This window comes from Lampetra planeri, chromosome 65 (assembly GCF_965212315.1).
Source record: "Lampetra planeri chromosome 65, kcLamPlan1.2.h2, whole genome shotgun sequence".
NCBI classification, from domain to species: domain Eukaryota; kingdom Metazoa; phylum Chordata; class Hyperoartia; order Petromyzontiformes; family Petromyzontidae; genus Lampetra; species Lampetra planeri.
The window spans coordinates 3,635,767-3,648,689 of NC_136171.1; the positions used below are offsets into that span (position 1 = coordinate 3,635,767).

The window sequence follows — 12,923 nt, forward strand, 5'->3', positions numbered from 1 at the left end:
AGAGATGAGTTCCTGCTGTGAAGAGGTCCCACCTCGTCGCGATGTGGAGGCCTTCACCTGAGCCGATTGCTGCAACTTCAACCGTGACCCCCCCCACACTCCTTTCTCCCTACTCACTTTTTTACCCAAAAATCTACCGATGGATTTCAATCCCCGTAGACAATGTCGGCAGTAACTATTCGACGTCGTATTATTGTACTTGTATCGCGTGCTGGGTTGAGAGGTATCACAGTGAGAGTTTTAATAAAAAAAAGATGCAAAGGTACAATATTCACAATTCAGTTATCCTGTGTCTTACTTCCATGCGCATGCCGGCAGCCGGCTAGCGAACACGCCCGGTCCTGTTCAGCACGGCGCCTTGCCTGTCTACTCGTGTATTGACCCACACGCCTCGATGATGCAAGACTGCCGCTGTCCAGTTACACCCGGCAGCAGTAGCGGCACTACCATCTTGACGCTGTTTTACCGGAAATATTACTTCGTTTAGAACACTGTTCTGTGTGTGTGTGGCATTTATGGTTCATCGTTGCAATATTTGTTTTGGAATGCATTTTCCGACCACGTGTTTTGTACTTGTTGATGTGTCGATTGGGGTGCCTTCTGGTGTCCGACTGGGCACCTGTGCGTCACGCCGGCTCGTACCCCCCTGAGCTGGTGGCGTAGCTCACTACGACAGCAACAGCACCAACAACAACAGCAGCAGCAGCAACAACAACAACAACAGCAGCAACAGCAGCAACAACAACAACAACAGCAACAGCAGCAACAACAACAACAGCAGCAGAAACAACAATAACAGCAGCAGCAACAACAGCAACAACAATAACAGCAGCAACAGCAACAACAACAGCAGCAACAACAACAGCAACAACAACAGCAGCAACAACAACAGCAATAACAGCAGCAACAGCAACAACAACAACAGCAACAACAACAGCAACAACAACAACAGCAACAGCAGCAACAACAATAACAGCAGCAACAGCAACAACAACAACAGCAACAACAACAGCAATAACAACAGCAGCAACAACAACAGCAATAACAACAGCAGCAACAGCAACAACAGCAACAACAACAGCAACAACAACAGCAACAACAACAGCAATAACAACAGCAACAACAGCAGCAACAACAACAGCTGGAGGCGGTCGTCATTGCCGGGTAGACCCCAGCGGGCGTTCCCAGAAACGGCGGTGACATCACGCGGAACTCGGCCCCGCAGACTCGCGCAGCTCAGCGACCTCCACTCGTTCGAGACGTCGCTCCAGCTGCTGCTCCAGCTGCTGCTCCAGCTGCTGCTCCAGCTGCTGCTCCAGCTGCTGCTCCAGCTGCTGCTCCAGCTGCTGCTCCAGCTGCTGCTCCAGCTGCTGCTCCAGCTGCTGCTCCAGCTGCTGCTCCAGCTGCTGCTCCAGCTGCTGCTCCAGCTGCTGCTCCAGCTGCTGCTCGTCTCGACCGACGGACGTCTCGCGTTCGTCTCGAGATCGTCTCGCGATCATGCAGTCGAGCCGCCCACAGGAGGGGGGGCAGCAGCAGCCGCTGCCCTTGGACAGGGCTCTGGGCGCGCTGCTGCTGCTGCACGGCAGCGGCTGCGCGATGCCGCTCTCCGGCCTCGCCTCCGCGCTGGGACTCGCGGACTCGGCGTTGCTGGCGACGCTGCGCTCCAAGCCGGAGGCGTTCGCCATCGTGGAGCGCAGCAGCAGCCTGAGCGGGGGCAGCAGCAGCAGCCTGAGTGGCGGGGGGCAGCAGCAGCAGAAGGAGCAGCTGCCCCCCGCCGCCCAGGGCGTGAGTCTCGACTGGAGGGTGCTGGCCGTGAGCGCGCTCCGCGTGTGCCCCCGGTACCGGGATCGAACCGGCTGCCCGGAGGGCGACGGCTGCGCAAAGCTGCACGTGTGCCGCCGCTTCGTGCTGGGCTCCTGCAAGTTCGGGTAAAGTAGAACTCGGCGTGCCGTGGGGGTCTCCTCCGTCTGGGCCCCCCATTCGGGTACAAGGGCCTCCCCCACTGAACGTCGGGCGAACGTACGGTGTTGCTGTTCACACGCAACGTGTTGAGTTTGTGCAATGTTAGTCTATGGGCAGTGTTAGTCTATGGGCAGTGTTAGTCTATGGGCAGTGCTAGTCTATGGGCAATGCTAGTCTATGGGCAATGTTATTCCCGCTTAGCACGTAGTCGGCTTTGGTGACCACAATTGCCGCGCAATAAAGTTGTTTTTGGGTTAGTTCGCATAAGTACAAACGTGTCGTAAAAGCCGCCACCACCCGACGCAGCCAATGAGTAAGCTTTGTCACGTCAACAGAACGTGCTAATGAGTTACTCCTTCCGCGCAGGTGTGTTGGAGAGTACACCTGCAACATCTACAACTTGAGCACGTGACCCAACCCAAACACAACTCTATGATGGCTCTCTATTCCCGTTCATGCTCTTGTTGTTGTTGTGTGCACCCTGCTATTCTCCTCTGTGAAACACTCACGTCGCTCCCGCGCGACAGGCATGTGTGTGTATCACCAGTCACCACACGACAGGCATGTGTGTGTATCACCACACGACATGTATGTGCGTGACACCGCGTGACGTATGCATGCGTGTGTGTATGGGGAGTGGTAGTGCAGCGGTTAGCGCTACGCTGCGCTACAAACCAGGCGACCCGGGTTCGATTCCCGCTCACGGCCAACATCAGTGACGATTATCTGAACCGATCCTGAGCCTCCCCTAGGTCGACTCAGCCTCAAATGAGTACCCGGTGCGATGTGTAAACATCGCCACTGGGGAGACAAAGGCGGCCGGCCGTGGTGTTGGCCACCCACCCCCTCGTGTGCCGTGCCGGCCTTCACAGGTGCTCGCTAACAGCACTTGCCCCTACAGTCTGTTGAGGCTACACGGGGGATCTTTGTGTGTGCGACACCGCCACGCAGGTCCGACTGCAAGTTATCCCACGACTTCCGGGATGGCCACAACCGAGATCTCTGCTACAAAAGCGGGGTCGAGAGCTTGCCCTTTGACCCCATGCAAACGCTGCTCCTCCAGAATGACCCCACGCTCCTACCCCAGGTACTGGACCCACTCCCACCCACCGCATCGTTCACTCATTACCGCCACTGCTTCTGCTGCTGCATCGGTCTAATCGTCACGTCCTACAATGTAATGTCCTGTGTTCCTCTCTCTCTCTGTGTAAGCCACGTCCCATGATATATTCACTCAGCAACTTGGCATCAAACGCTCCCAGTCGCAATCCAGATGCTTTTGTCGCTTAATTCGCTGGCTTCTTGCGGTGCTTCTCATGTTTAGATCATGTCGATTATGTTAAGCCATTTCGTTGAGCCGTCATTTGGGGCCGAGCCGCTGATGAAGAATAAGCTAATGGCTCTGTGGGCTTTCTCTGGTAAGATAAAAATAGTTTCGTTTTATTTGTATTTTTTGTAAGTGGTTTGTTTACCTTTCGTAGACTCTGCACTCCCATCGTGTTATTTGTATTGCTTCATTAGCTCATCGCATTCCTCCAATCTAAATAAATATTCTGATTCTGATTTGAATGTTCCCAAGGGAAGTCACATTCATACTCCCAGATCTTGCCATCTCACCGCACGATGTCTACGGGGCTGTCTGCCGCGCAGATTTGCAAGACCTACAAGGTGCTGGACGCTCCGGGCGAGTGCAAGTACGGCAGCAAGTGCGCCAGGCTGCACCTGTGCAGGCCCTTCGTGCTGGGAGTTTGTAAATTCGGGGACAAGTGCCGACGCAGCCACGGGCTGAGCGACGCGGCGCTGCGCCGGCAGCTGAAGCAGCAGGGCACGTACGCGTGGTCCGACGCCGAGCTGCTCAGCCTGCTGCGCAGGAGGGAGCAGATTCACGCCGCGGCCGCCGCGGCCGCGGGCGGCGCGGACGCGGCGGACGACGCGGCGGACGACGGGGCGACGAAGGCGCCGCTCGGCTTCGCCGCCCGCGGACGGAAGGCCGGAGGGAGCGGCGGCGGTGAGGCCCCCCGCGATCGGCCGGCGCCATGGCGCCACGGCGCGGTTGATCCTTGGGCGGCGTGGGGACGGTCCGGGGACGCTCCGGGGACGGTAGGGGACGGTAGAGGACGGTAGGGGACGCTCCGGGGACGCTCCGGGGACGGTAGGGGACGGTAGGGGACGGTCCGGTCGAGTCTCCCGCGGCCATCCGCCGTGGCCTCCCCGCGTGCGTCGCCGGCTCGCTCGCTCAGAATGAGGCCGCAGGGCGGCACGGAGCCAGGCTCCCAATCCGGGTGTCCGACCCAACCCCGGCGACCCCGCCGGGCTGTCAGCGTCGTTGGTAGAGCGCGGTTTGAGCTATGGGAGAGGGGAGCCGGAACGCCCGGAGGAAATCCACGCAGAACGGGGGTAGAGAGAAGACACGGCACACTCATCCACGCACTCGCTCGCTCGCTCACACTCTTGCATTCCAGAAGAGTGTTTGTACACGTGGGAGTATCCCGTAGCCTTGGCAGGAGAGCTGCACGCGTGGGAGTGGAGGGCACTGGGTTAGCTGGGTTATCTTTCTGAATGTTTCAAACCCCATTTATTTACTTATTTATTCCAGACGGCTGGCCAGCTGGCGCGGCAGGTCGCGACGGGGAGGGAGACATCTGCTTCTACCACCTCCTCTCCAAGTGCCACTACAAAGGTCGGTGTCGGTTCACCGTCGTCGCGGGCGGCCACGACCTGCGAGCGGCCGCTAACACCGCGACGAGCCGGCGCGCGCGCCACGAGCGTGACGCTTCTCCGTGTCGCGCGTGATGCAGAGCGCTGCCTCAAGAGCCACGCGGCGCTGCCGTACCGGTGGCAGGAGCGCCCCCACGGTGGCGGCGCGTGGCAGGATCTGCCCGACCCCGAGGCGATGGAGCGGCACTACTGCGACCCGGCCAGCGTCAGGTGCCGTCGTCCCCCGCCTCTCGCGAACGGCGCCGTGCCACGGTGCCGGGGGCCGTTGCCCGAAACGTCGCCAGATTATGTTTCTTGTACGTTCAAGGCCGCGCGGCGTTGTTGGCGAGCGCCGCGCCGCGCCGAGTTTCGTCGCGTGAGGAGCCTTAACACGTCAACATGTAGACTACGTGTATCTTTCGCGCCGTACGTAGCCAAGCGTGCTAATCGGACGTGTGGGGGAAGGACAACAAAAAGCACTTCAGAATAGGTGAACTCCTTTTTAGGTTTTATCTTTGAGCCAGTGGGGCCCGGCTATCGTACATGGGAGGCCATGGAGCTCGGCTCGCAGACGGAGAGGCCACCAGGCCACGGGGGCACCGGGAGCACTCACAGACAGAGAGGCCTTCAGGCCACGGGGGCACCGCGAGCACTCACAGACAGAGAGGCCACCAGGCCACGGGGGCACCGGGAGCACTCACAGACAGAGAGGCCACCAGGCCACGGGGGCACCGCGAGCACTCACAGACAGAGAGGCCACCAGGCCACGGGGGCACCGGGAGCACTCACAGACAGAGAGGCCACCAGGCCACGGGGGCACCGCGAGCACTCACAGACAGAGAGGCCACCAGGCCACGGGGGCACCGGGAGCACTCACAGACAGAGAGGCCACCAGGCCACGGGGGCACCGCGAGCACTCACAGACAGAGAGGCCACCAGGCCACGGGGGCACCGCGAGCACTCACAGACAGAGAGGCCACCAGGCCACGGGGGCACCGCGAGCACTCACAGACAGAGAGGCCACCAGGCCACGGGGGCACCGCGAGCACTCACAGACAGAGAGGCCACCAGGCCACGGGGGCACCGCGAGCACTCACAGACAGAGAGGCCACCAGGCCACGGGGGCACCGGGAGCGCTCACAGACAGAGAGGCCACCAGGCCACGGGGGCACCGCGAGCACTCACAGACAGAGAGGCCACCAGGCCACGGGGGCACCGCGAGCACTCACAGACAGAGAGGCCACCAGGCCACGGGGGCACCGGGAGCGCTCACGCCGCGTCCGTCGCTCGGCGCGAGCCCCGAGGCACAGAGCGTCGGGCGGGCAGCGGCACAAACGGCACCGTTATGGCAGCGAAAAGTCTCGAACGTCTCCGCGTCACTCCCCCGCGTCCGCTGTGCGCAGCCACGACTCGGTGGACTTCATGCACATGAAGTCGGTGCACGGCACGGTGAGGCGCCTCTCGACGGCCAACGCCGTCGCCATGCCGGACAACTTCCTGCTGACCACGCGGTGGTCGTGGTACTGGCAGGAATGCGTCGGCACGTGGATCAAGTTCGGAGACGAGGTGGGCGCAGCCGTCGCCACCACCACCACCGGCACCACCACCACCACCACTGTCACCTCCACTGCCACCACCGCCGGCACCACCACCACCACCACTGTCACCTCCACTGCCGCCACCGCCGGCACCACCACCACCACCACTGTCACCTCCACTGCCGCCACCGCCAGCACCACCGGCACCACCGGCACCACCACCACCACTGTCACCTCCACTGCCGCCACCACCGGCACCACCATCACCACCACCGCCACTGCCATCTGGCATCATACCTCTGGGCTAGATAAAATAAGTACCGCCTCGTTCAAAAGTCAACCGCGTTGTGCCCTACGGATGGGCACAAGTACACGGCGAGGGATGTAAACACAATCGAGCTGTAGAGCGAGTTCCTGCCGCTCCAGGGACCATCGAGCCACCGGTGCTCATGTCCCTCGTGAAGCCCCGTCATAGGAACGTGGAATTTCTGCGGTCGCTGGCCATGCGGGGCTGTGCGAGGGAGACGGGCGCCGGTGGGAAGCTCGCTCCGACGGAGTTTGTCCTGCGCTGTGTCCATGCGCAGGCCACGACCAACGACAAGGCCAATGCCTCTTCGCTCGACCTGGAGAAGGCCTACCACGAGGACAAGGAGGGCTCCTTCAAGTTCACTGCCGGCCGCTTCTCGTACCGCCTCGACTTTAAAGGTTTGGTCGACTTTCTAATCCGGAGCGGTTCGTAACGACGTCAAATGTCGCCACCGCCGCACAGTGTCCGCTCATCGCTCGCAGCCAGAGCGAGAGAGAGAGAGGGGGGGGCGGCTTAGGGTGGTGTGGCCACCCGGGAGACACGTGGCTCGGGGGAGCGACTCGGAGTGGGCTGCACATTTACTTACCAGACCCAGAATGTTATCCGTCATGAATGTTGCGAACCGTGTCAGTGGACAACGTTGTCATGTCAACACAATTGGGGAGCTCACGGCCACCAGCTCCAATGACGATTATCTGAACCGGTCCCAGGCCTCCTCCAGGTCGACTCGGCCTAAAATGAGTACCTGGTGCGGTGTGTAAACATCGCCACTAGGAGGGAGACAAAGGCGGCCGGGCATGGTGCTGTGTACCAGTGCCGACCCTAATAGGTGCTGCTCGTTAACAGCACTTGCCCCAACAGTGTGTGTAAGGGTACCCGGGGGATCTTTGTCTCTGTAAGCATGTGGAGGTGTTTACACTCGCGGCGCACTTGACCTGGGTGGTGCGTCTCGCGGCAGACATGACGCAGACCAACCTGGAGGTGGGCACGAGGAGGAGCGTGAGGAGGAGGCCGCTGCTCGTGACGGCGCGGGATGTGGAGGCGGCCCGCGGGCGGTGAGCACTCGGCTCGCTCCGTCCATCCATCTGTCACTTAAACAAAACGAAGCTGTTATTGATTTATTTACCAGACAAAGTCCACTGAGCTGTATAGCTCTGTTTCCGGAACGACCCGGGCCACAAATGGCAGCTCAACGGCGTGGCTTATCATAGTGTGTGGACTTTATAGCGGCAGAAAAATACTCTGAATGCACGTCGATTCTAAATGCGGAGGGTAAAACCGGAGGACCCGGAGAAAAAGCCACGTGACCACCACGGGGAGAACAGGCAAACTCAAGATATAGAGGGGTCCGGGTCGGGCTCGAACACACGACCTGCTGCATACCAGGCGAGGTAGTTAACATCCCATAGCCACTGGGGCGCTCGCGGTCGTTGCGCGCTGGCTATTTACTTGTTTTGGCGTCGAGCTCGGGACCCTCGTCGACGTGGGCGCATTTCACGGACGTCTCCGTCCCCCCCCCCGCGCGTGACACCTCCCCTCCCGCCAGGCATGGGAGCCTGCACCGGATCGGCGTGGGCAGCGCTCCGGCTCACTGGGACCGCGCCTCTCTCTCCGACGTCGACATCTCGGTAAACGCAAACGGCCTCCGCCGGCGAGCTGTGGAGTGCGGTGCCCACGCAGTGGCAACAGCCCCTCCCCTGTGTTCCCTTGTGCACGCCGGTGCACGCGCACGCGTGCGTGCATTGTAAACGACGCTGGCCACCCACCCCCACGTGTGCCGTGCTGACCTTCGTAGATGCTCGCTCAAGGTTATATGGGGGGGATCTTTATCTTTGTTGTATCCCCATGTGTGGGGAGCGGTGGCGCAGTGGTAGCACGCTGCTCTAGCGATCCGGTGACGATCACCTGATCCGGCCCTGGGGGCCTAGCCACCGGCACAACAGCTGATGGCCACGAACCAGTCGTCATTAATGACCGTGGAGCACAGCTGCTGCGATCTTGGCAGACGAGGAGTTTGTCAAATAACCTCCGTTGTTGGCGTGTGCGTTGCCTCCCCCCTCCAGTTTGTGGAGCTCGTGAACACGACGTCGGAGTACAACGAGGTGGCGACCCTGTTCAAGAACACGCTAGGTCAGCCCTCCATCAATATCCTCAACGTCAAGAGAGTCCAGAACCTGGAGTTGTGGGATGCTTTCCAGAGGTGAGTTCTTCGAAGCTTGCGGGGTGTAAATTAAAAAAATACAATAAAAGGATTCGAAATCGAATTTTGGGTAGGATCGCCGCGAGTAAAATGCCACCGTGTGTCGTACGCCCTCCTCCACCCGACACGGCCAGTTAATAAAGTTGTCACGTGCCGAACGAACGAGTCATCCGCTTCGGAGAGCCACTCGCGGTGCTGAAGAGCGTCCCGCTCACGGTTAAGCACCGAGTTGTTAAACTGCCGGCCAGGAAGCGCGAGTGGATGCGCAAGAAGAACGGTGGCGTCGAGGTGGAGGAGCGGAAGCTGTTCCACGGCACGCGGCCCGAGCACGTGGCCCCCATCTGCCAGCAGAACATCGACTGGCGCTTGCGCGGAGCTCACGGAACGCGCTTCGGCGAAGGTAGCGCTCTCCCGTCTCCAACGCACAGACTGCCGTACGGTTCTTGTACCACGCTGGTCTACAGAGTGAGAGTGAGTGGAGTTTGTGTGATCTCCCCCTGTTCTACAGAGTGAGTGAGTGGAGTTTGTGTGTTCTCCCCCTGTTCTACAGAGTGAGTGAGTGGAGTTTGTGTGATCTCCCCCTGTTCTACAGTGAGAGTGGAGTTTGTGTGATCTCCCCCTGTTCTATAGAGTGAGTGAGTGAGCGCGGTTCGTATGATCTCTGCCTGTTCTGTAGAGAATGAGTGAGTGGAGGTTGTATTTCCTCTCTTGCCTCAGGGCTCCCCGGGTTCCCCCCAACACAGCCCCCTGCTCCCGACAGAGAGACCTCAGCGTGTGAGTCTCCCGTGTAAGCAACGTTCCGTTCCCATCGGGTGCCCCCCCCCCACCCTCCACCCTCCTCTCTCGCAGGGAGCTATTTCGCACGCGACGCTTCCTACTCCCACGCCTACTCCCACAAGGGCCGCAAGGGAACGGCCCCTGCCAGCGCGGCAATGTTCCTGGCCCGGGTGCTGGTGGGCCGCTACACTCGCGGCGTGGCCGGCTACGTGTGGCCCCCCGCCATCAAAGCTTCCCCTTCGACGTCGGCTGGGCAGCCGGCCCCGGAGGTTTTCTACGACAGCTGCGTGAACACCGAGATCGATCCCAGCATCTTCGTGGTGTTTGAAAGAGACCAGATCTACCCAGAGTATGTCATCGAATACCAGTTTTAGGGTTAGAGGAGGAACCCAGCTGGATGCGTCACGTTGAGGGTCCAAACGTCGCCATGGAAGCGGATAACCACCTTTGAACCAACGTTGGTTCAACGTAGACGTATAACTGGAAACTGTTGGACCAACGTTCCGTGTGTATTGGGGGAAGGCTGCCTGTGCACCACGAGGCTGTGTTGACACGGGCCTGAGGAAACTGCTTTAAGGTCGTGATCCACTTGGGCAATTTCAGGCCAATTATTGCCGGCAATAGTCACCGACAGTGGTTGTCGCAGCAGCGTTTCCCACTGTAAAAGTCTAATTTCCCCCCCCCCCGCTCCCTCAAAATGTGAATAACTCCGATTCCAGCTGCCCCCTAGTCAGCAACCGGGCGGCATCTCCCAATCAGATTGCAGACAGAGGTCACATGACTGCCTGACGAGTTACGCTGAAAAAAATGGTGGCTTCCCGTATGGGTGGGATCGAGATGGATGGACTAGACTTGACCCAACTCTATCAACTCGTGACTAATATTAGGACTTACCCCATCTCTACCAACTCGTGACTAGTACTGGGCCTTGCCCCATCTCTACCAACTCGTGCCTAGTACTGGGCCTTACCCCATCTCTACCAACTCGTGACTAGTACTGGGCCTTACCCCATCTCTACCAACTCGTGACTAGTACTGGGCCTTGCCCCATCTCTACCAACTCGTGACTAGTACTGGGCCTTACCCCATCTCTACCAACTCGTGACTAGTACTGGGCCTTACCCCATCTCTACCAACTCGTGACTAGTACTGGGCCTTGCCCCATCTCTACCAACTCGTGACTAGTACTGGGCCTTGCCCCATCTCTACCAACTCGTGACTAGTACTGGGCCTTGCCCCATCTCTACCAACTCGTGACTAGTACTGGGCCTTGCCCCATCTCTACCAACTCGTGACTAGTACTGGGCCTTGCCCCATCTCTACCAACTCGTGACTAGTACTGGGCCTTGCCCCATCTCTACCAACTCGTGACTAGTACTGGGCCTTGCCCCATCTCTACCAACTCGTGACTAGTACTGGGCCTTGCCCCATCTCTACCAACTCGTGACTAGTACTGGGCCTTGCCCCATCTCTACCAACTCGTGACTAGTACTGGGCCTTGCCCCATCTCTACCAACTCGTGACTAGTACTGGGCCTTGCCCCATCTCTAAGTAACTAGTGACTCATGATTGTTTACAACTCTCTACAGCCACTTCTTTGACCGCGCAGAACTCTTGTCAAAACATCACGAAAAACACATTGATTTACGTCAGACACTGCACATTAATACAGTACGTTTCAGGTGACGTACGTGCTTTTAAAGGCATGGCACAGGTACCCTTGTGTTTTGTTGAATATTTAGCAGTTAAGCTTGATTTATGCACTCTGAGGGCTTGAAAGGCTTTGATATGGAACACAGCTCGGCTCTGCCTTGTGCAAGGCTCCGAATATCTTGCTCAGAGATTAACACTCTCACATCTTCACTTGACACGTGGTGTTCACACAATCTGTTTTCGAAATAACGCGGTTCTTCTATTAGGGAACGCAACGCAGTGCAGGTTCATTAATTATAATTTCATTTGACTTTCGCGTAATTCATGCTAATTTCCAATGCTGTACATGATATATAAGTGCAGTAGGCACCCATTTTAACATGGAACGTGCCCATCGTAACACGAGAGGCACTTGTTTTTACACGATAGGCGCCCGTTATAACACGGGACTGCTACAAGACGGACTTCGCTCGCAACGGACGACGAGTCGGCACGTGATCTCGAGCACGCTTCGGCGCGGGCGTTGAGCGATGTGCGGCCCACGTGAACGCGAGGTGAACGGGGGGCGCCTCCCGCTCCGCTCCGTGTGGCTATCGGCGTGCCTTGCGGGATGATGGGCCGGGTTTTGCCGGTCACCGACTCGCGAACTGCGCGCTTCGTTCCCAAGCGCCGTGGAGACCGTGAACCGTGAGGCTCGTGAAACGTTCATAGAACGCTGCCGGAGGTGGGTAAAGTGCGTCGAACCGAATGTGGCTCGCGTGCGATGCGTCTATTGGGAGAGGGCATATTGTGCAATAATAAACATTCATTACCACCCCTCTGTGGTCTCGCCTCCAATACTCCGAGGCCCATCCCCGGACTCCCTCGATGACTGTCCCAGAGGGCTCAGCAGTCCCACCCGTGTGGCTCACACAGCCCCACCCGTGTGGCTCACACAGCCCCACCCGTGTGGCTCACACAGCCCCACCCGTGTGGCTCACACAGCCCCACCCGTGTGTGAGGCTCACACAGCCCCACCCGTGAGTGAGGCTCACACAGCCCCACCCGTGAGTGAGGCTCACACAGCCCCACCCGTGAGTGAGGCTCACACAGCCCCACCCGTGAGTGAGGCTCACACAGCCCCACCCGTGAGTGAGGCTCACACAGCCCCACCCGTGAGTGAGGCTCACACAGCCCCACCCGTGAGTCAGGCTCACACAGCCCCACCCGTGAGTGAGGCTCACACAGCCCCACCCGTGAGTCAGGCTCACACAGCCCCACCCGTGAGTGAGGCTCACACAGCCCCACCCGTGAGTCAGGCTCACACAGCCCCACCCGTGAGTCAGGCTCACACAGCCCCACCCGTGAGTGAGGCTCACACAGCCCCACCCGTGAGTGAGGCTCACACAGCCCCACCCGTGAGTGAAGTGGAGGTGGCCTCACCTGTTGACCAAATGACCCTGCGTGGTCCCCCTCCTCCTGGTGGCCTCGCTCCACCGCCCGCCCGCCCACCCACCAACCCACCCACTCACCCACCCACCCACCCACCCACCAACCCACCCACTCACCAACCCACCCACTCACCCACTCACTCACCCACCCACTCACTCACCCACCCACCCACTCACCCACCCACCCACTCACCCACTCACTCACCCACTCACCCACCCACCCACTCACCCACCCACTCACCCACCCACCAACCCACCCACCAACCCAGGGCCCCCTTAAGGGCCCATCCACGGCCTCACCCGATCCCGGGGTGTTCCACCCACCCCTATAACGCCCATTTCTGGAATCCCCTATCCGC

The 12,923-nt window shown here is 59.4% G+C and overlaps 1 protein-coding gene across 2 annotated transcripts; it reads left to right on the forward strand.

The window, feature by feature from the left end:
- On the forward strand, positions 1-11,950 carry LOC144737132 (protein mono-ADP-ribosyltransferase PARP12-like). 2 transcript variants are annotated; one of them, XM_078619831.1, is made up of 12 exons: positions 2-1,928; positions 2,914-3,049; positions 3,613-3,970; positions 4,559-4,642; positions 4,761-4,890; positions 6,063-6,225; positions 6,782-6,902; positions 7,463-7,559; positions 8,051-8,132; positions 8,568-8,704; positions 8,953-9,104; positions 9,554-11,950. In XM_078619831.1, the coding sequence occupies exons 1-12, from the start codon at positions 1,498-1,500 to the stop codon at positions 9,853-9,855; spliced, it is 2,193 nt and encodes a 730-aa protein (XP_078475957.1). In that variant the 5' UTR covers positions 2-1,497; the 3' UTR covers positions 9,856-11,950. The 2 variants fall into 2 exon arrangements, with proteins under 2 accessions (XP_078475958.1, XP_078475957.1); XM_078619832.1 differs by lacking the exon at positions 8,953-9,104 and having other exon boundaries at positions 1-1,928.
- The last annotated feature ends 973 nt before the right edge of the window (positions 11,951-12,923 follow it).